The sequence below is a fragment of the Microtus pennsylvanicus genome, chromosome 19 (genome assembly GCF_037038515.1).
Source record: "Microtus pennsylvanicus isolate mMicPen1 chromosome 19, mMicPen1.hap1, whole genome shotgun sequence".
NCBI classification, from domain to species: domain Eukaryota; kingdom Metazoa; phylum Chordata; class Mammalia; order Rodentia; family Cricetidae; genus Microtus; species Microtus pennsylvanicus.
In genome coordinates, this window is record NC_134597.1 from 1503194 (window position 1) to 1526411 (window position 23218).

Sequence of the window (23218 nt, forward strand, 5' to 3'; positions counted from 1 at the left end):
AAATAAATGTAATTTAAAGAATAGAAAAATACTATCACAAGCTAACATCTTCAAAAGTCATAAAAGTTACTTTATCATCTCCTAAAAATTTGAGCCTAATCAAAGAGCTTTCAGTTTGGAGATCAATCATTTCTGCACTGATCTTGCTTTTCCAGTCTTTTGGTTTTATATTTTATTTTATTTTTTATTAAGGCTCCCTGCCAGTAATTAGGTTCTGTTTTATGATAAACTTTACTCTTCAAAACTATGATAATTTTATTAAGAATTATTGTCACTTCTATCCAATTAAATGGGCCTGATATGCTGACGTGATTAATGTCAGATATCTTTAGTTAATACACACATATATTTAAGTGATAGATTTAAGTATACTTTACACTTAATTAATAATTATTAACTTGGAACCTTAACATACGAGTGAAAATTCATATAGTTGTAAATATATTGATTGTGAAGGTTTGATTTTATTGGGTTTTGCATATTTAAGACATTAACATATCTTTGAGCTGGACAGGATGATTTTGTTGTCTTTATTAGATATGTTTAAGAAATATTTTGGCGAAGGGAAAGCTTTGTTTTAATTGAAACGGACGCGTAAGGTAGTGTGTGCTAAGCATGTCTCTCCACTTTTGTTAGAGTTACTGTAGCTTCTTACCTCCAGACTCTCTCCCTTGTAAACTATTCTTGTTGTACACTGAGATTTTTCCTTAGATAGGAGTTTGATCCAATTCCTTGGTGTTTTCCTTGCTTATGTTTTATTGGCTCACCTTTGCAGTTAGAGAACCTGCATAACCCTTAGGCTTGATGCTTTGGTCTCTGCTTGCCTCTCTCCTGGCACTGCCCTTTGCTCACGTATTGCACATGGCAGCAGACTCTGTTTGCTCTGACTGATCCATAACTACACCCTTTCTAAGATATTTTTACTGATTTTCTGAGAATTTCATTCATTTTGGTCATATTCATCTTATCATGTTATACCCTTCAAAAAATGGTGTGTGTGTACATACGTGTGTGTGTGTGTATATATATATATATATACACACACACACACACACACACAACTTCTGCTCCTCTTTTGGAAATTGTGTTAACCTGTTAACCTCATACTCAGTCATCATATCTTCTTTTAATTCCAGTTCCATAGAGGATGTTTTTCTTATAAGTTTCCGAAATCCATAGGTTTGATACATTTGTACCTAGGTGTATAACTTCTATAGGAAAATCCTGTGTTTCAGAAGTCTTAACAGATTTTAGAACGGTTGCCACTCCCAGGCCTAGTACACAGCTCCTGTACTGGCTCAGCCTCACATCAGACATACAGCAAAAGCAGCCCAGCTGCTAAGGGTGTATCACAGAAACAGCTGGAATCATCTAGATGAACTCCAGGACCCAGAACTTGAAAGAACACTCACTTCATCAGGGGATCCAAGGAGTTAAAAAGTGACAGATAAGGAACTTAAAGAAGAAAGCAGACTTTTCTGTCTTGCCAGCAAGTTCCCACAGAACCACACTGAGACCTAGTGTTAATTATGTATGCTAGGCCTGTAGCTTAGCGCTGCTACTAACTAGTTCTTACTACTTAAATTAATTCATAATTCTTATCTAAGTTTTATCACGTGGCTCATGGCTTGTTACCTCATTTTCTGCACATCTTGCTTCCTCTGTTCCTGGCTTGAAACTCCTAAGACTCAGCCCTTCTTCCCAGTCCTTTTAGCCTGGTTCTCCCGTCCAGTCTTCCTGCCCAGCTATAGGCTATATACCCCCAATGAGAGTAAATCATATTTATAGTGTACAAAGATTGTTCCACAGCAGAGTGGTGACCAAGAAAACACAGACGTAAGTGGAATAAAATAGCTGACTATTTGGGATTTGAAAACTGAATTCAGTAGAGATAGACATGTTGACAAGCACTTAAAGTGGAGTTTACAGAATGCCTAGGCTCAAAGAACTCCATTCCTAGAACTAACTTTCTTTGTTTACTGTTTCTCCTCTCACTGGGCTCTGAGTTCGCATATGTGTAGAATTTCAGTAAATAATTTGTGAGTGGGAGCTAGATGATAATCTGAGTAACGACTGGTCTACTAGTCTGAAGTCTAAGGGCATTTCTTTTGTTTTCCATGTGAAGTGTTTCAAGAGAGACCCTTAAGAGCAGGAAGAAATCAGATTACAGTCTAAATAAAGTGAACGCACCAATCTTAACAAATACAACGTTGAATGTAATAAGACTTGTTGGTGAGTAGCCATACCTTTCTTTTTTAAAAAATTATGCCAGTTATAGCTTGCTTTAGTTACTGAAATGTCTTTGCATGGTTAGTATGTGCTGCCGTGAAGGATTTGAGAATCTTCAATGTCAGTGCTTCTTATCCCGTAAATGTTCCACATAATAGTGTACAAATATTAGTGTCAATTTCACCTTCCCATTTAGCTACGTAAGTTATTGCGTCTTCTCATGTTTCTGAAGCATTCCAATTGATTGAGTTAGAGGTCTGTATACAAGGGTGATAGTGCCAATTTTACAGCACAATATTTTTCTGTTTAATTGCCTCATAGAGCTTCCCAGCCTTGCTGTCAGAGAAGCAGAGTGCCGAGTGATTTCTGCTCTTCCCAGACAGGGTTTCAAAGAGGAAACCTTCCAGGTGCAGGGTGTGTCTTGTTACAGATAAGACAAAGTTTAGATGATCTCGTCGAAGGCAAACAGGAACAAATGCCATCCTAAACATACAGCACCAAGGGGGATGTCAGTTTTTCATGTTGGTATTTCAGCATCTTGCGTTCTTTCAGGCTTTATATTTCACAAATAGATCCATGCATTTGGTAGCTAAGTTAAGAGAGCATCTCACACTGCTGTCCACACCGAGCACGGATGTCAGCAGCTGGCTGCAGAAGCTTTATGTTCTATTCGTGAGGTCGCCTTTTATCTACTGCTTTGTTTGAGTAGCTTCAGCTTTCATGAAATGCTCTATTATCTAAGATAATCTCTAAACATCATCAGTGAATATGATAAAATATACAAAATGCTTTAGTCCTATTCCTCTAGAGAAAAATATGCAAAAGTCATATTGAAATGAGAAGAAAAGATATATTTTTTCAAGCCCCAGAAATAAAAAAAAAGACAGATTGAAAAAGCTATTCTGTGGCTAATTATTGTTAGAATAATTAGCTTTTCTTCTTTTATCCAGGAGAGGTAGCGGAACAGTGGCATGAATAACTCTTTAGAATTTGCAGAATCAGAATTGAGAGGGTGCTAAGAGGTCATCTGGTGTAAGTCCCCCAGTGAGGTTTCTTTCAGTGGTGTCTTAATATGAGGTACTATCATGCTTTTGTCTCGTGGCTCAGAGTTGCTCAAAGCCTGCTGTGGCACAGAATACTTACTCTGCCGATAAACTGAGCTCGTTGCCAAGAGTCCCTTCCCATGTTCAATGAGAATAGTTCTCAATTCTGTGTGTTAGAATCAGGCCCCTAAAAGACAGAGCATTACCTGTGCTTTTTGTGGTCTAGTTTTTCCACCGTCACTGGTCAGCTACGTGAAGGTAGCTAGCTTTCTGGCCGTCCTTTCCTCATGCTTTCCACCCCCAGCCCTGTCACTCACTGCTGTGATCTTCACTGATAGATGATACTCTGAACCTTGTAGGGCCTTGTCATCTCTCTCAACCTCATGGGACTTAAAAGTATTTGATGTTTTGGATGCATTGCTTGCGATAGTTTGTCTGATTTTGCCAAATGTGTTAAATTAGAAGCAGCTGTGCCATATCAATGACTTTAGCCACATGAAGTGTCTGGGGGCAGTGCCAAGAAATGTGGATATGTGATACTCTGATAGGGAAAGAGGAAACAGTTAATGGCCACATATAAATGGTCTTTTATTTTTAAACCATAGCCACTTCAAGTGACTAGAGGAGTCATATCTTAGTCTGAATGTTTTACTACATTAAAACAAAATGAATAAGGCTGTCATGTTTCCTTCTGTTAAATCCAACACCAAACACAACTCTTAATTGCTTGGTTAGTGTAGAAATCTGAAGAAGGCTTGTATTCTTCTGTGTCTGTTAGAAAGCAGTCCTATTCTTAGTGCCCCACCCCCTCCTCCACTTTGTGGACTTTTCTGTCTCCCTGTGTACCAGGAGCTGCGGGCTGCGTTCCTGCCGCCCGGCTTCTGGCCGCCTGGCTAGCTTTACACCGAAATAGCAACACACTAACTGTATTCATTTAAACACTGCTTGGCCCATTAGTTCTAGCCTCTTAATGGCTAATTCTCACATCTTGCCTAACCCATATTTAGTAATCTGTGTAGCACCAGTCTTACCGGGAAAGATTCAGCATGTCTGACCTGGGGACTTGCTTCATCGTGTCTGCCTTGGAGAGGAGAGACATGGCGTTTGCCTCACTTCCTCTTCCTCCCAGCATTCTGTTCTGTTTACTCCACCCACCTATGTTCTAACCTATCAGGCCAAGCAGTTTCTTTATTAATTAACCAATGAAATCAACAGCTTGATATATGACGCTCCCACATCATCCCTGGGGGTGCCTTTCTCATCAGTTTGTGAATATACATAAAGTAGAATTTGAAGAGAGCCTCTCAAGGCCAGGGCAGGAGGTGGAGAGTGAGAGGCAAGAGGTGGGGCTTAGGAGGTAGGGAGGTGAGGAATATCTTTACTGAATACTTGAGGACTGGATGGCAAAAGTAGTGCTTCTCCTTGTGTTAATAAGAGAAAAATATTAGGGGGCTCCTCATTTCAGAGGCTGGGAGACTTCGCTCTGATACCCTGTGTGAGCAGAAAGGCATGAGAGCCCATCTGTCCCACTGGGGACTAGCTTTGGCCCTCAAGGGTCTGCTCCTTGAGGCAGGTTTTATTTGAACATGGTTGATAGGTTTGAAGGACAGCAGATACGTTAGCAGAGGCCATATTTCTAATAGCTCCAGAGCTTAAGACAACAAATGCGCTCAGACCTCTGCACTTAAATTGAAAGCAACATATAGTGGTTTGAGGGATCCGGAGGCAGAGCGTGCCTGTGGTGTGCATACAGGGGAAGAGATCCGTTCCTTCATTGATACTTTTCTTTCTCACTCGCTTCATTATTTATTCATTTTACTACTGAGGATTTTAATTTGAAAGATAATGTGGGGAAGAGGCTTAAAATTAAAATGCCTCCAAGTTAAGCAAAGCCTTTGAAGTCCAGATCCCCTTCCTTGAAGAAAGTACCCCACCTTTTCCTGTGTTCCTTTGGAAGTGTTTATGCGCCTCCTCATTTGCTTGGTTTTACTTTGGGTTCAAGACTTGCCTTACACTCTGCATAGTATTCTTTTTTTTTTTTTTTTGCTGGTAACATTGTCTTCTTTAATACAAATTGTAAAATGTTCTTCAAGGTCAGTATAGCATTTTATATTTAAATTACAATATTAGTATAAAATAGACATTTTGGAGTGACACTGGGAAAACAAAAGTATGAATTTTTTTTTAATTTTTTTATTGAGAAAAAAAAAGTTTCCGCCTCCTCCCAGCCTCCCATTTTCCTCCCCCTCCTCCAATTTCCCTCCCACTCCTCTCCCCCTCCCTCTCCAGTCCAAAGAGCAGTCATGGTTCCCTGCCCTGTGGAAAGTCCAAGGTCCTCCCCGCTCCGTCCATATCTAGGAAGGTGAACATCCAAACTGGCTAGGCTCCCACAAAGCCAGAACATGAAGTAGGATCAAAACCCAATGCCATTGTCCTTGGCTTCTCATCAGCCCTCATTGTTTGCCATGTTCAGAGAGTCCAGTCTTATCCCATGCTTTCTCTGGTAACAGTCCAGCTGGCCTTGGTGAGCTCCCAGTAGATCAGCCCCACTGTCTCAGTGGGTGGGTGCACCCCTCGTGGTCCCGACATCTTTGCTCATGTTCTCACTCTTTCTGCTCCTCATTGGGACCTTGGGAGCTCAGTCCAGTGCTCCAGTGTGGGTCTCTGTCTCTATCTCCATCCATCACCAGATGAAGGTTCTATGGTGGTATGCAAGATATTCGTCAGTATTGCTATAGGATAGGGTCATTTCAGGTTCCCTATCCTCAGCTGCCCAAGGAACTAACTGGGGACATCACCTTGGGCTCCTGGGAGCCACTCTAGGTTCAAGTCTCCTGCCAACCCTAAGGTGGCTCCCTTAACTAAGATTTGTGCTTCCCTGCTCCCTTATCCAACCTTTCTTTATCCCAATCATCCTGTTTCCCCAAGTCCCCCCTCCTCCCCTTCTCATTTTCTCTCCCCATCTTCCCTTACCCCCATCCCACCCCACCCCCAAGATCCCAATTTTTTCCCTGGCAATTTTGTCTACTTCCCATAGCCGGGAGGATAACTATATGTTTTTCTTTGGGTTCACCTTCTTATTTAGCTTCTTTAGGATCACCAATTATAGATTCCGTGACCTTTATTTATGGCTAGAATCCAATTATGAGTGAGTACATCCCATGTTCATCTTTTTGGGTCTGGGTTACCTCACTCAGGATAGTGTTTTCTATTTCCATCCATTTGCATGCAAAATTCGAGAAGTCATTATTTTTACTGCAGCGTAGTACTCTAATGTGTAGATATTCCACACTTTCTTCATCCATTCTTCCATAGTATTCTTTATCATATCATTTCTCCATTTCACATTTCATGAAGCTGCAATGAAAACATCTTTGGTGTGGTATATTGCAGCGTGTTCCATTCTCTCTTCTTCATACTCCTGACGTGTAGTCGCGTGCAGCTTAGCTTTCCACTCTCTGACTTTGAACATTTGTTGTTTCATTTGACATGACATGATAAACAGGGCACAAGAAATATTCTGGAAGAAATAATTTTGCTCATGTGAAAATACTACTTTAGAACACATTTTCTAAGTGCTTCCCCCATCTAGATTAAAGAGTGCACACATTCTGCATTCCACTGCAGAGGTTCTGTTAGTTTGCCCTGCTGCCAACAATTTGGGAGGATTGGTTTCTCGGTCTCACTAACACATATCATATAGATTGAGATGCCTGTCTGATAGGCTAAATGACATCTCATTCAGATATGGATTTAATCATGTTTGTGTTCATGCATCTTTTCATATGTTTAAACTATACTTCTGTTTTTGAACTCTTGTTAATATCTCTAACTCATTTTTCTATTTTAACTTTTGTACTCTTCTTTTGAGCCTCTCTGCTTTGTTTCAGGCAGTCTGCCTTCTACTGAATATAAGAGTCATAGAAAGGTCCTTGCCCTTAGGGAGACCAACATTTGAAACAACACACCAAACAGCAAAGTTGGGTTATTTTAGCCCCATAAATATGCAGAGAAGAGATAGGGAGAAAGAATGATTAATGTTTACCCTTTTGTTTAATGATTAATTGGCTTATTGGGAATGGGGCAGTCATCCTGATGGACTTTGAAAGTTTGAATATATCTCACAGATGAGGAAGTAGATACAGTCTTTCTAGATAGAAAGAATGTGTGCAGCACATGGGATGTTTAGCGAGCATGGTGGTTCTGGGAAGATGGGACTGAAAGGTAGGCAAGAACTACTGAAAAAGACCTCATGAAGTGCCCTGTGGAGACATGCGTCTCATTTTAAATTAGAAAGCAGTATTTTCATACGTGGTGTGTAAGGAAAAACATATGATCTCTTTAGATTGTATACAATATTAACATTAATGCTGATATTTCATTCCTGTTATTATAATATATAAATTTGCTTTAAAACAACTTTCAATTACTTTCAGAGTTGTTAGCTCCATATGTAGCCATGTGTATTAAGAGGCTGGCCAAGAAGCACAGTCTTTTAGTATCTCTCTCTAGGAAATAATTCTGGATCTTTAAGGGGCTTAGCTAGAATATTCCAGCAACAGAATGAAAACTTACCAGGCACACAGGTAATAGACCTGTTAAGTTTTATTCCAGTTCTTGTTGGGTATTCTAATACATTGCCCAGGTTGGATTCCCTTTGTTTCCTGTATGCCTTATTTATTAGCCTTTCCATTTTGCCTTTGTATATGCTTCATACACACACACACACACATTGATGACCTCTCAAGTGTGGCAGGATAATGAACATTATCTTAGCTTATATTTTATTCTTGCATATGCTCTTTTATACTATAAGCTCCAACCAATGAGAAAGAAAACAGGTTTTGCAACATCTGTGTATAGCACCCAGCCAAGTACATTTTACTTTTGTAGATCTCCAGTATCTATAGAACCTTCATGTTGAAAATTTAGTCTCTCAGGGTAACCTTTTCCGAGTGGTCATTACTGCAGTGCCAGGAATTACCTCCACCCTGGGTGCTTCCTTTCACCGATGTATTCCCTATTCCACATGGGAGGTGTAGATATTGCTGGAGGAAATCTTGTGTTCCTTGGCTATCATTCAGGAGGTAGCCATGTTTTTCTCTGTGTCTTCTACTGATAAGTTGGCCAAGGCAGATGACTTAGGTGTCTTAATTTTAGGTTCTGTCCATGACTGATATTTGATTTCTTTTCTGTCCTCCTGTGTCTCTTCTCCAGGTCTGGAGTTGTGAAGAAAAGCTTTTAATTGTTTTTGTGAAACTTTTCCTTATCTTTAGATTAGACTAGAATTCCATTATACAGCATCCTATGCTCCCTTCAATGCACTCATCATAATTATAATTTTCTTAAGATAACCTGTGTATCAACTGTGAATGTTTGATGTCTTGTGAATTCTTTTTAATACCTTTTTTAAACACCTGGAACACAGAGACCCTATGAGATGCACCTGGAAGGTGGGAGCATCCAGGCTCATCTTTCCTAAAGCCAACAAGCTCTTCACTTTGTGGAAGAGAAGTTATGGGTACTAATTCCCGTTTATAGACAGAGTTAAGTTACCACAGACTAGAAAGGAGATCATAAGTCTTTCCTGTAATGCATGGCATGGCCTTTCCTGGTCACCTGGGTTGTGTCAGCTAACTGTTCTGTGGCTATCAGAAGCAATGTTCACACTTTCTAAAGCTGGCATGCTGAGTTCAGAGCTGTACTTTCTGCTTCTCTCGAGGTGTTAAATCTCACAGGAGTACACTGCATACTGTAGCTCCTGAGAAAGAGCAGCAGGTACCTCATTGCTCCCTGACAGCAGTGCAGAGGATTGCACAGGCAGGAGAATATGGCGGATGGATTCCTGCCACCATATACAGAGATATTTCCAGGCCACATAGCATGGCAGATTTAGCTTTTACTCAGATAAAAAGGATTTATATGCTGCTTTCCAGAGTTGAGGTGGTGAAGATGGCTCCCACCTGGCGGTCTCAGAGGTAGTGAACATGCCTCCACCATGTTGGACTCTGCAGAGCCCAAAGGCAAAGCAGCCTTAGTCCTTCCAGACTAATGTGGTTTGTTAGACCAAGACCCCCCAAAAGGTTGCCAAAAACACCCCCTAAAATTACTTCTCCCAACAAAAAGCAGGAAGCAGTTTGGAGAGAACTATGCCCAAATTCCCAAATATTGTTTATAAATGTTTGTTTACATTTAAAGGGGGATATGCTATAGAGATTTTCATTGGTATGGATCTTGGCTTATTGATACAAATTTAAGGCCATATATATTTATATATATATAAATTATTTATATAAATAATATATATTTCTGCTCTTGGTTAAGTTATTGTACTTTTGTAGCTCATTTTAAAATGTAATACATAATTAAATATAGGATAATAGAGAGTCGTCTCTAATAGTCAAGCTTGTAGTTATGCTTGTTAGGTTTTTTTTAGATGTTCAGAGGTGTATTTCAGATGGATAGATATTCTTCAGATTTTTCAAAGACTACAGAATATGGCATTTAAAATATTTTAAGAACTTAGAACTTTTCATGAAAAAAAAAAGACACATCTGCTCCTGGCAGCACGAATCTACTTCAAGAGGAAGATGGGCATCAAAGAGGCCTCTCATGGAGTTTGTTAGCCATTTAGGCAAGAAACTGCTCTTGCCTGGACTGTTTGATGTTATGCTCTGTGAACTGAATATGGAGGACCCACAGAAAAATGACTGCTGAACTTGCCTAAAGGTGAGACCATCCTTTGGGGTTCTTGATTCATGAAAGAGTCTGCCAGACATTCTGTAGGCCACAGAAGAAAACAACTGGTGGACTTTGCCATCACAAGGCAGAACAGGGATCTTCAGATTTTCTGCTTCATGGAAAAGTCTGCTGGATACTATGTGCCTGTGCCTGAGGGCTGAAGATGGATGCCTGCAACCTTACAGAAGAACTTTGGGTGACTGTCCAGGCAGCAAGATGTCTCTGTCAATTCTAGGGTTTTGGAAATTGCTTACAATGCACCTTTTGTTGACTTAGGTAATATTATATCCTTCTGGAGTCTTTGATAGAGTTGAATAGATAGTTATAGTTTTCCTTAGTTATGATAAAAAAGTAGCTATAAATATTGTAACTGTAATTCTTGCTTGATACCTGTTTTGTTATATGTAATTTTGCTACATTAAAGTTAAAACCTTCCTTTTCATCTAGACAAAAAAGGGGAAATGGCATGGGAAGTCCTTCTGTATATTTGTTGCTTTTATTGGTACCCAAGGGTACCAATTTGTTAATGGAGGCTGCTTGCTGGTTCCCAGGCACCCAGACTCAAATCAATCACACAGAAACTGTGTTATTTGCAGTACTGTTTGGGCAATACCTTAAGTGTATTTCTAGCTAGCTCTTAAATCCTAAACTAACCCATTTCCATTTGTCTGTGTATTACCACATAAACTAACCCATCTCCATTTGTCTGTGTATTACCACGTAAACTAACCAATCTCCATTAGTCTGTGTATCACCACTTAGCTGTGGTGGACTCCCGAGGAGGTGTCTGTCTCCTGTTGGGGCTCCATGTCTTCTCACTGTCTCCTCCTTTCTCCTAGCATTCAGTTTAGTTTTCCTGCGTAGCTCGATTCTGCTAAGCCCACTGGCAGAAATAGCTTTATCCATTAACCAGTAAAAGCAACAATTTACAGAAAGATTTCCCACACCACTCTCTTGGTCTGTTGGTCTTGTCGTTTCTCAGAAAAGAAATACGAGAGGTAAATATCTTTCGCTCCTGTTAATTTCTGTGTTCTGCTTTGGTTTGAATGACAGTTCAACTGTGAATAGAACTATAGACTTAAAGTTTGTTTTCTTTGGAGCTTTGAACTTCAAGTGTTCTCCTTGTTCCTGTGTAGATGAGCTCCTAGTGCTTAGCCTCTTTAATTGGTCCTTTAGTTGTACTTTTCCCTTAAGTCATCTCCCACATTCTTACCAGTTTTCAGTACCTTCTAGGAGACTTCTGTTGTCCATTTCGTTTGTTCATTTGCTTTTAAAATTATACTTGTATTTCCTAAGAGCCCTTCTATCTTCACCCTGGCTTTCCTTGTATTCTCCATGATTTCCATGATTATTATTCATCTTCTGTGGCCACATCAACTACGCTTACTTCCTTTGTTACCAGTTTCTCAGTAGTATCACTCCCTTTGTCCTCCCGTGCTTGGTGGTATTGGATTATCTATTTGTGTCTTCCCTGTGGATTTGAACCTGTTTTGGCCTAGTTACTGCTACTTAGTAAAATCTGTGCTTTTAAGCATTGTACAGAATACAGTGGGCTCAGCTGACTTCCTGGCAGCCTTTGCTTTATGGAAACAGAGCCCTGACCAAGGTAAGGTAGATTGTAATCTAGTGCTTGTACCCATTTCATAAGCCTTCGCTTTCTCAATTTAATATTTTCAAAGTTCAGTTGCTCAGCTGGTTGTTCGTCTTGCTTGAATTTAGACAGGTGTATTATAAACCCAAATTGGGAGCTTAAGATGGAGAAAGAGCCGTGATGTTTGGGTTAGACACGGATGTCATTCGTATGGGAGTTAATCAGCCACATGGAGTGCAAAGGCGCTTTAGAGAAAGAATGAAAAAGTCCAAAAGGTAAAGAGGAGAGAAAAAAAGGAAAACTTACCTCTTTCTGAGGTAGGGTTCAGAAGTGTGGGCGATGTCCTAGAGCCTGTGGTGGTCCTGGAGTGGCTGTGCTGGGGCATATGCAGGGGTCAAGGAAAGAGAAGTTACCCTAGTAAAAGGCTCACCGTCCTCCTGTCTGGTTAGCAGTCATTAAAGTGAAACTGCCTTCTTGCAGGGTGGGTCCCTTAGCCAAGCGATTGGATTAACTCTTATATTTTGGTGGCTTGTAATACTGGGTCCCCACTAGGCTAGAGAAAGTTTTCCCTTACAGGTCTCCGTAGAGCCCTGATTAAGCCTACTACTACTTCCTTTTGCAGAGGTAACACTGGCATAGCTATGAATAGTTCCAGCACTGCGCACCAGAAGGGATGCGAGTCTAGACTGCAGTGTCCGTTTCAGTTCCAGCTATGGACAAAGAGCCTCTAGGCAGGGTCCTCGTTTAGGGGAGACAAGGAAACAACTCTCATCTGGCTTTCCTTCCCAGAGAACCAAAAATATGCATGGAACTGCTGCTCTGGGGGACCCCTTCACCAAATCTGCCTGTCCGGTTTCTAGCCCCTGTTCTCATCAGTCTCCCCTCTGAAGATTTCCTAACTGACATTTAAGTGGTCCATCTATCTTGTTTCTTCAAGCCAAGTGGAGTTGTCAGATGTGGCATTTGGGGTTCCCTCCAGTGGGGCTGTCTAGTTGACCCTGAAAGTTAGTCATTAGTCCTGTTTGTATAATGAGCTGTGTAGGGAACAAAGGATGGAGATGTGAGGGGAAGAAACGGCAAAAGAGGAGTTCAGTCAGGAGGACTGAAGTTGGAACCCTTTGAGCAGACACATCACATACACCACGTCACACAATTAGGCATGTGTTAAGACTGCGGCGGAGAACCAGGAGATGCCAGGGCTTCTCACATGTCTTAATTAAAGTCTTTTAGGATCTCTGGATGTGCTAGGACATCTATCCATTGGGTTCCTTCTCAGGGTAATTTTTCTTTTGACTTCCAAGGTTACAATAGTCTGAGAGTGTTAATCTACTTTCAGGCACTTTGGTAGAGTGGCTAGAATCACAGTAAGCTTCCTCAGATGGCGTGAAGGGGAGGGGGGAGGGGCAGATTTAGTCATCATTTGAGTTTTAGGTTAAAACAACACAGGCCATGTCTCTTAACTTCCGGTGGTGTGTTAGTGGAATTGAACCAAGGAGCTGATACCCTATATCTCTACAACGTTTTCCTTATCAAAAAGAGATTCATTAAAATGGTTTTTTCCCCCTGTGGATTTAAGCCTCTGTCTACAGAGTGCAGTCCCTTTGGTTTTTAAAAATCATAACAATCATTTTAATTTTTGGTTTTACTTTCCTGTTGGGAATTTAAACCCGTGTAATATATGTGGTCAAAATTAACATTTCTTTTTTTCTCTTTCTTTTTGTATGCTTGCCTGCCTGCCTTCCTTTCCTGTCAGAGTCATTTAAGGGTCTGATTTTCAGGACCCTCTTAGGCTTAGGAAGAACCCCTGGTTTCTCTAGCCTTTGTGTTTGTTTAACCAGTTATTTTTATCTATAGAGATTATCACCTGCTGATGGAGGAAGGTCATTGGTTAAAAAAATAAACAGCTTGGCTGGCCCTCATAGGTTAGAACACAGGTAGGTGGAGAAAACAGAACAGAATGCTGGGAGGAAGAGGAAGTGAGTGAAATATCCACCACTTGGTCCTTTGGGGCAAAGACTTACCAAGCCATTTTGATATTTTAAGACTTTTTTCTCTCCCATCCCCCATCACTGTGTGTGTATGTCTGTCTGTATTTCTTTTCTTTCTTCAAACCCACTTTCTTTCGCTTCCTATTCCCTTCTCGTCATAGACATGGGCTTAATTCATTGTAAAGGCTTTACTTTCATGAGATTTGAAGATATATGTAAGCCTCCACTAGAACCCAAACAAGGGGCCTGCTCTGCCCCTTGAATTGGAAAGACACTGGAACACTGGGGGACTGCTGGTTCATGCTGCCTTTCACTGACAGCCTTTTGAGATGTGAGAGCGGAGACTCTGTGTGGTTCTTAGACTTTAGCACAAGGCCCAATGTGTTGTTGTATTTAAAAGGGTTTTGTTGAATTAATGCTTTTTTTTTACATTTTCAGTATTGTAAAAAAGTTGTTTTGCTTTTTTTAGGCATACATTTAAAATTGCTTTTACCCACCTATGTGTCTTAAGATTATATGAACAATGCTTCGTATTAGAAGAAATGAAGAGAAGCTGTTTACTATAGATGTGTATGCACCCTGATTTTCTAATGAATCACCTACGATTTTCTTTCTCTGTTTTTATACTTTTCCTTCCTGGGCTCATGCTGCTTTACTTGTAAATGAGCTGTGGTTTAGGAAATTGTGTGTTTGTACCTGAGTAGAGGCTGGCAGAGGGACCTCAGAATGTTCAAGGAGCAAATCTTTCAGGTACTTTTCAAATGTGACTTTTAGGGAAAGGTCTGGACATATGAAATGATTGCAAAGTTATTTTTAAGCAAAAGAGTTGCAGACAGGCATAAGAATAGATTGATTGATGGATTTTGTTTTACTTTGATATATTTGCATTATTTCTTCCTGACCATCTGATTCTTGGAACTTTATGTCATAAAAGTTGAGGTAATGTTCTCTCGCTTTGAAGAAATGGCATCAATATCTAACATTTTATTTTTTTCCACTTCAGTTAATATGTGGATTTTGTTTTTTGATGGGTTTTTAAATCATGTCGTCTTTAATAGTGCCAATTTAAATTTATAGCTAGCTACAGGTTACGTGGAGTTGAGCCAAGACCTGAGTTATTTTGAAATTCAACACATGGTCTGGGTTAACATTTTATATCTACAAAAGAAGTATAGATAAAGCATTTCTCATGGGTATACATATTTCTTGTTAGAAATGAAATTTCTAATTAGAGACTTGGAGTTGTGTACTTGATAGTTAAAACTTTCTCTCTTTCACATAAACTGGTAAATGTTATTTGTCTCTTAATTTTGAGGGGAAACTCAATGTGATCGTATGTTTGTTTAGAAGAGAACCTAGGACTTTATCAAAGGAGAGAGTAAGAAATATGTATTATTGACCCTGTGAGGGTATTGAACTTCTGTGTATGTGACATGATAAATGTTCTTGGCTTTTGATATATGATTTCACAGAGCTAAAGTTGAAGGGCATTGTTGTAAGGGGGCTGCTAGTTAGCTCCCAGCCGCTTAGCACCAAAATAATCACAAAGAAACTGTATTAATTAAATCACAGCTTGTCCCATTAGCTCTAGCTCCTTATTGGCTAACTCTTTCATCTCAATTTAACTCATCACCATTGATCTGTGCATCACCATGAGATCGTGGCCTACCAGCAACGTTTCAGGTGTCTGCCCCCAGCAAAGGCTCCAGGACTTCTCCTTGACTCCTCCGATCTTCCTCTGAGCATACAGCTTACTTTTCCCCACCTACCTAAGTTCTGCCCTGCTATAGGTCCAAAGAGGTTTCTTTATTTATTAATGGTAATCATAGCATGCAGAGGGAAATCCCACAGCAGGGCATGGACATTGCTTTCCTTGTAGTTTTCCCTTGCTCAGCTTTCTCCCAGTTTCCTCACTTTTGCTGTGGGTATGGGATTTTCAAACAAACAAACCAAATGTTTTTCTCAAGTATGCTGTGTATTTCCTTATTGCAGTTAAATATTTTTGAAAAAAATACTTTTAAGTAGAAGCATCTAGAACAAGGCTTGTGTGTTTCTACTGTGTTATCTGCTCCGCAGAAGAGGAAAGGAGTTCCATCAGAATTAGTAGGGAAACATGGCAGTAGGAGTGTTCAGAGTGCTGCCTTGTAGGACATTCCAGTAGGTTTTGGAACTGCTTCCATTCCCGCCAGCTGCTAGAAATGAACTCAGGTGACGAGAAATGCAGTATTTCACTATTTGAGTTTTGATATGACATTCATGTTGCCTTTCAAGAATTATATAGTAACAGAATTTAATTTTGTCCTAATTAATCTTTGGGTTCTCATTTCTTTTCAGGGAAGTACATGCAGATGATGAACATTCTTAAGCCAATTGCCTTTGATGTTATCCATTTTATGTCCCAGCTATTTGATTATTACTTGTATGCAGTATATACCTTTTTTGGTCGGAATGATTCAGTAAGTCAACTTTTGGAGGGGAAAAAAATTTTCTTTTCAAATGTATTTTTTTCCTCAAATTTGAAGTTTTTTATTCTGTATATATACTTAAATTGTGTTTGTGTATGTGTGAGTGTGTATGTGTGTGTAAGTTTTTATATTCTGTAAAACTAGGTAAAACTATTGAGAATTTTTCATCAGATATAGAATTGTTATGAGATGTCTGTCTGAATGTGTGGTTTATACATTAATTTTAAGCTTTGATATGATAATTGCATATTGTTCACATAGAAAAAGTGAAACAGCGTTTTCTAACCGTGATATATTTTGGCAATGAAAAATATGCAGGCTTCTTTATTTAAACCTGGACCTATGTGCAATTATTACATAGTAATTGAGACAACTTTTTAATATTGGCTCACAACCGTAGCACAAATATTTATTAAGTAATTAGTTTTGCTAACTGGTACATGTGCCTTCCTCAGAATTATGTCTCCCATACTTACCATACTAATGAGGGATGGAACAGTGGTTCAAAATACTCAGTTCATGACATGGAACAGCTAGAATTCTTATGCTTCCCTTGTAGGGCGAAAAAGACATAGCTTATTTAGAAACTGTCATGACAGTAACTTATAGAATTATATTTATTATGTGACCCAGGAATTTCACATTCAGATATTTACCCAAGAAAATGAAAATTAATATAATGGTCAAAGACTGGAATGCTCATGGTAGTGTTATACAACAACCCAAACTGATATTCAGATGTTTAGTTAGAGATTGTGTTAGGTTTATACTCTCAGATAGAATTAAACAACACAAAATACCAACAGTCTCACACCACAGGTGAGTCTTAAAGGCATACTAAGTTTTAAAAAATCTACAAAAATAAAATTCACTCTGATTCTTTTCAGGAAAACCAAACCATAGTGATACATGGAGGTCAGGGGTTAAGGGTGGGAGGAGATAGGTGTATAAGGTGTGGTGGCGTTTTCACAGGGAGAGAACTCTGCCCCTCAGCTTAATGGCGTTGGTTGAAAGGTCATCACAGTGTTGGATATCACACACTTGCATTGACTGATATATAGTCTCATATAAATTTTAAAAGGGGAGGGATGAATTAACGAAGTGTATAAAGCCTGAATAAATAAATCAACTCGCACAGTGTGTCATGCATCTGCTTTAGTTTGGGTGGGAGGAAGTAAGAATAAAAATGTGTGCATGTTTGTATATGTTCACATAATCTCACACTCATCATATCTATGCCTACGTTAATGACACTGTGTTTTATAGTTTACTACTAATAACATTTCAGTTTCTTGGGTCACAGAGGATGGTTTAATTTTTTTGCAAGTACCTGTATGTATTTATTATCTTTAATTAAATTTAATTTCATCAGTTGAGTTATTATACAAGTGACTGACTAACTTGCTGTTTCAACATGTAAGCTTTCTCATTTATGGACTGTGGGATGGCATCTGTGAATGCTTTGACTTTTTTGTAATGAACAGAATTCAGTGCTGTAAAATATTTGATAGACCTAAGAGAAGATTTTATTTCAAGTCATAATAGACTTTCTTTAATTCATGTATGAAAAGAATTAGCAATAATTTGTTTTTGTCTTCTATGTTAAAACAAAAGATAATGTGTACCAAAGTGAACCTTCTTTCAGAAACAAAATCTTCACTTTTGTTGCTAAGAATATTAACTTGTAAGAAAGAAGTTCTGCTACATCATTCTTTCATAATGCACAGGGTTGTTAGATGTTCCTGTGACCTTCAAGGCCATGGAGACTTTGTTGTTTGGGGGGGGGAAGCTAAGACTTTTTTTTTTTTTAATGTGTTGGCATTTTAAAATTTTAAATTCTGGAGCCTGCAGAAGCTAAGTACCTGCACTAATAAGCTCCACACTGCTTGAGTCTTGTGCAGCAGTTCCTGCAGAGCTGCGTGATGTGGTTTTCTATATTTTCAGCTGGAATCCACAGGACTTGGCCTCAGTAGTAGCCGACTAAGAACAACGCTAAACAGAATACAAGAAAGCCTTATTGACCTGGTAAGTAATGAGCTGGAACTAATTCACTGTAGTTTGTGAAACAGATAGTCATAAGTCAACTGTAATAAATGTGTATTTGTACACCCGTGAAGTGTCTGAGTCCTTTAGTGTGATGGTTTTTAGTCTCACTGAAAGTAAGAACCTGTTGCTAATAGATTAATCTCTGATTGGGTAAAGACCAAAGATCTGTGTTCAGGGAATGTCGGACTTCACTTCATAGTCACCTTGACATTCAAGAGCAAAGTTTGGGTGTGATTTGCTTTGTAGCAGGAGCTACTGGTTCTTGACTGGTCTGTTAGATGGTGAACTGAATGGTTTAAGGTTATATATTAATATAAAGGTGATCCTCAGTGGTTTTTAGGCTATCATACACATTGAAAACTAGAAAGGAAACTTTTTTCTTCTGATTGAAGTTACTGTGGTGAGAAACCACTTGCCAAGACTTCTGTGTGCTTCTATATTGACCCAGTCACCTCTTAAACAAGTGTCCACATTCCTGGTTTTCCTATGCTGTATACATCGCATGTGTACTATTGTTATGGAGATTTTTTATAAAGCAACAGTAATATATCTTTTAAGTAACAATAACTGTTAAGTTATTGTTAATAACTTAATTAATTATTAATAAGTGTGGTGTGGTGATGCATGCCTATGATCCCAGCCCTTGGAAGCTGAGGGAGGGCGATTGAGAGCTCGAGACTCTGTCTTGGAAAGTATTTAGGTGTGTACGTAATGAAATAGTAAAACAATGGAAAAAGAAAAACTGACATGTTATATTGCCAAACATTATTATTGTATTATGATTTTGTCAGTGTACACAAGGAGCAATTCTTATCTCTTGTTCTTGAGTTGTACATTTTGTTGTTGTGGAGAGGCATGTAGACAAATGTGTTCTATAATGTTTAATATCATGCCGGGCCCTGATGAGTGTGGTGATGAAATGGAATGGGGAGTCCCAAGATAGTGCTTTGAGCAGTGATGGAGTCTCTGATGACCGCTGCTGCAGTAGAAGAGATAACTAGTGTCTACTTTTTGGGGATAATTTGGTTCCACACATCGATATCTTGAAGTATTTGTAGGTCATTGATTACAGGATCCCATATATACCACCTGCATTCATATCCCTTATGTAAAAATAGCCTTATATTTGTATATAACCTACACATAGCTATGTACTGTATATCATGTCTATATTACATATATACCTAGCACAATATAAATGTTTTATAAATGGTAGTATGTGTGTCCTTTAGAAATAATGACATTCAGTACAGGTGTGTGTTCTACCCCTCAGTATTTTTGAACCGTGATCAGCTGAACGCATAGGCACAGACCTGTGGGTATGGAGGGCTCACAGCATAGCTGTCGTATTGCACTTACCTATCCCAGGGTCCTTGTGTCCTGGTTTAAGCTTGACTTCTTTAGGTTTTGCTGTTTATTAATCATTAATCTTCATTTTCAGATAATGGCTCCCTTTTGACCCGGCATTTATTTCCTTCCTTCCTTCTAACCTGCTTGCCTTTGTTTTTGAAAATCCATTAGCTTTTGCCTACTTTGATACTTTCCCATGTTTCATTATGCATTCTCTTTGTCTTAGAATCGTGGCTGTCAAATCTTATTCTATGTGAATCTTAGGACTCAACTAAAGTTTTTCTTTTTTTCTGATAGAATGTCTCAAAATCAGTGGTGGTTTGAACTTCGCCATTAAAATTTTTCTGGCATTTCTCTATCACTTCTGCTTGTTACTAGACTATGATTGCCAAACTATAGTTTGGATTTGACCCTTAAGGCATGGCTTTATGCTTCAGGTTTTGCCATAAGGTGTATTATGGGATCATACAAAAAGCAAACAGTGGTCCCAGGCTACTCAGCTTCCTGACACTAAATTGCTCAGGACATTTGCCTCACTCTTGTGGTGATAAGTGGGTGGAATTGTGTCCCCGAGTGGTGAAATTGTCAAGTTCATTCTTATTTCAAAACCACTATGCTTTCCTTTCTTCCTTCCTATTTTTTGTGCACATTTCTTTCTAACTTGTGTTGTTTTATCTTTGGTTGCACCTTATTCTGCTGCTATTTCTGTCAGCCGTTGTGACTCCTTAGGTACTGGATAGCTTCTGTGGCAAATGGTCTGGCTTTTCAGGCCTTAGCCTGACAGAGATTCTGTTCCCACAGGCACTGGCTTTAACTAACCTCTATCATTCTATGTATACGTAAGACTTGAGATCCATAGGCTGGGGTGAAAACCTGCTAGCTCAGAGAGGCTGAGTAGCAAGTAGCTAACCTATCCTTGCTGATGTCTCTTGAAAGAACCCACAGGAAAAGTGCCGGGGTATGTGGTGTCTTTAATCCCAGCCTTTGGCAGGCAGATGCAGGGCCAGGGGTCTACAAGAGCAAGTTCCAGGACAGCTAGGACTGTTAGAGAAACCTTGTCTCCAAAAACAAACGACAATCAAACACACACAAAAAACAGAAAAAGCTGTACCACTGAAAGACCCTCCCTATTCCTTCTGGTGTGTTTCTCTCTCTTCCAGATGCCCTCTGGTGCTCTATGATTACGTTCTGTCAAGCAGTTGCTAACTCAGCCTCCTAACATAAGGTTAATTTTATTTAATTAATGCAAAAGCTAGCTCAGCGTTCACAGTATGATTGATCCCCCAACAAACATGTCTCAAATTTGTTAGCCCTACCATCTCTTTACAGCAGACTGACTCTAGGGTATGAAAACCACCAAGCCACCGTTCCTTCTTCAGCTGCTAAGGATTGCTTGAGAATGCTCTGTTCAGTTCCCCTTCGGTAGAATGCTCTCTAGGATACAATCAAAGCTTTCAAGACAGTTTACATTTATTTCTGAGTGTTTTTTTCTCTCCCTGTTAGTGTTTATATATATCTTTGCACTGATAAGCCTTGATTTAATATTTTAGAAAATCTGGTTTGCACTTTACTGTACCTCAATCTAAGATTGTTTTAAGTTAGCATATAAACTTTAATTCACTTCCATGGTGACAGTAAACACAATGGAGACACTGCATTGTTTGGATAGGAAAATAATAAATAGCTTGATCAGTGTGGAACTAAGTAGAAATACTTTTCATTACATTACTCCTACATGTCAGTTAAAACCTTTGACTTTTTTAGTTTTATTTCTCTACACGTATCTTCTGATTTTCACTTTTAACTTATAAATGGCAAATGGAACCATTTTGATCCTTAAAAATGCTTCCTGGAATAATTTATCATACAAATTCAGTTTAAATTTTAGGAAATGTGTTTTTCACATCAAGGGAAAGTCCTAATAGAGGGAAAGTACATGAGGAAGCAGCAGGTGCTGTTGATGTCCTGCCAGAAATAAGGCTTTAATCTTCTGTTTAGTGACTGTTTTAGTCACTGTGCTATTGCTGTTAAGAGACACCACTTCCAAGATAACTTACAAAAGAAAGCATTTAATTGGGACTTCCTCACAGTTATAGAAGTAGGGACCATGGTGTCAGGGAGCATGGCAGCAGGCAGACATAGTGCTGAAGAAATAGCTGAGAGCTACATCTTGACCCACACGTCAGAGAGGACATGCAGAGAGAGTCAGAGAGACAGACACTGGCAAAGGCTTTTGAAAACTGAGTCCCCCCCCACCCCTTGTAACACACTTCCTCCAGCAAGGCCACACCTCCTAATCCTTCCAATCCTAGCAAAGAATTCCACTCCCTGGCATTCACATATGAGCATGTGAGAGCTGTTCTTACTTAAACCACCACAGCAATGATAACTAAACTGCTTAAAACTTTTCGTCAACTTTCAGTGTTTGTTTGTTTGAGACGGGATCTTGCTGTTAGCCCAGGCTAGTCCCAGACTAGTGATCTCCTGCTTCAGCCTCTTAAATCTGAGATTACAGGTGTGCACTACGACATGCAGCTTGAACATTATTTTAAAGATTAAAAACATTATTTTCAACTTGCCCAGAAAATCTATTCATTTAAGTTCTTTTTATAGTAGTAGGGTAACGGCAGCAAAAAAAAAAATAAAAATAAAATAAAATTCTGCTTCTGTGCTACTGTGCTCATGGGGAGCTGCCGCCCTGGTGCTTGGCAAATACTCCACTCGTTTGTATCAGCCTGACATGTTTGGGGACTGGCGAATGCAGTTAAGTATAATTTCCTATATGTAAACTCAGTATAAACAAATAATTTCCAGAAAACTTGATGCCTAATACATCGGCGTTAACAGGAGCAAAGGAAAACGCTTGCATAAACCCCTCTCAGGCAGCAATTCCAGTGCTCTTTGAATGTATCTGTGGCAGCTTTGTAACTGAAGGGCGATGTTGTTGGGTTTTCTTTTAGTATAGCCCACGTGGGAATGCCAAATCATTCTGTGACGTTTTACTCTTTTTACTCCTTTGGAGACCCACCACCAACCTCCCACATAAATCACACACAGTCTTATTTTTTCTTTTAAATGCCCAGCCTTAGCTTGGCTTGTTTCTAGCCAGCTTTCCTTAACTTAAATTATCCCGTCTACCTTTTGCCTCCGAGCTTTTACCTCTTCTTCTGTATCTTACTTTCCACTCTTACTTTGTGGCTAAGCGGCTGACCCCTTGCATCCTCCTCTCCGTGTTTAAACCTCTTTCTCTTCTCTCCTGATAGATTTCTCTTTCTATTTATCCTCTCTGCCTGCCAGCCCCACCCATCCTTTCTCCTGCCTCACTATTGGCTGTTCAGGTCTTTTTAGACCATAAGATGTTTTAGACAGGCAAAGAATGTAACCCACTTTAAAATAATACTCCACAACAGATGACGCCAACACATTTGTGTTGAAGAGACCAAGGAAGCAGCTGGGCGAGCATTTTAGCCTGTTGTAAAAGGAGCAGGGCTGCTTTTCTTCCCACCTGGCCACCCAGCTAGGTTTACCTGAATTAATTACACGGAAACTGTATTCATTTAAACACTGCCTGGCCCATTAGTTCTAACCTCTTATTGGCTAACCCTCCACATATTGATCTAACCCATTTCTAATAACCTGTATTGCCACTTGACTGTGGCTTACCTGCATGAGTCTAACCAGCGTTGGTCTCAGAGAGGAGAGCCATGGTGTCTACCTGACTCTGCTTTCTTTCTCTCAGCATTCTGTTTGGTCTACTCCACCTAT

General features: G+C 39.5%; 1 protein-coding gene across 1 annotated transcript in view; it reads left to right on the forward strand.

Annotated features, from left to right (window-relative positions):
* The window catches only part of Vps50 (VPS50 subunit of EARP/GARPII complex), a 99021-nt gene that overhangs the window by 64414 nt on the left and 11389 nt on the right, over positions 1 to 23218 (forward strand). The window contains exons 20-22 of the mRNA XM_075953472.1: positions 2126 to 2232; positions 15927 to 16048; positions 18002 to 18082. Coding sequence (XP_075809587.1) covers positions 2126 to 2232; positions 15927 to 16048; positions 18002 to 18082 — 310 coding nt within the window. The remainder of the gene's footprint in view (positions 1 to 2125; positions 2233 to 15926; positions 16049 to 18001; positions 18083 to 23218) is intronic.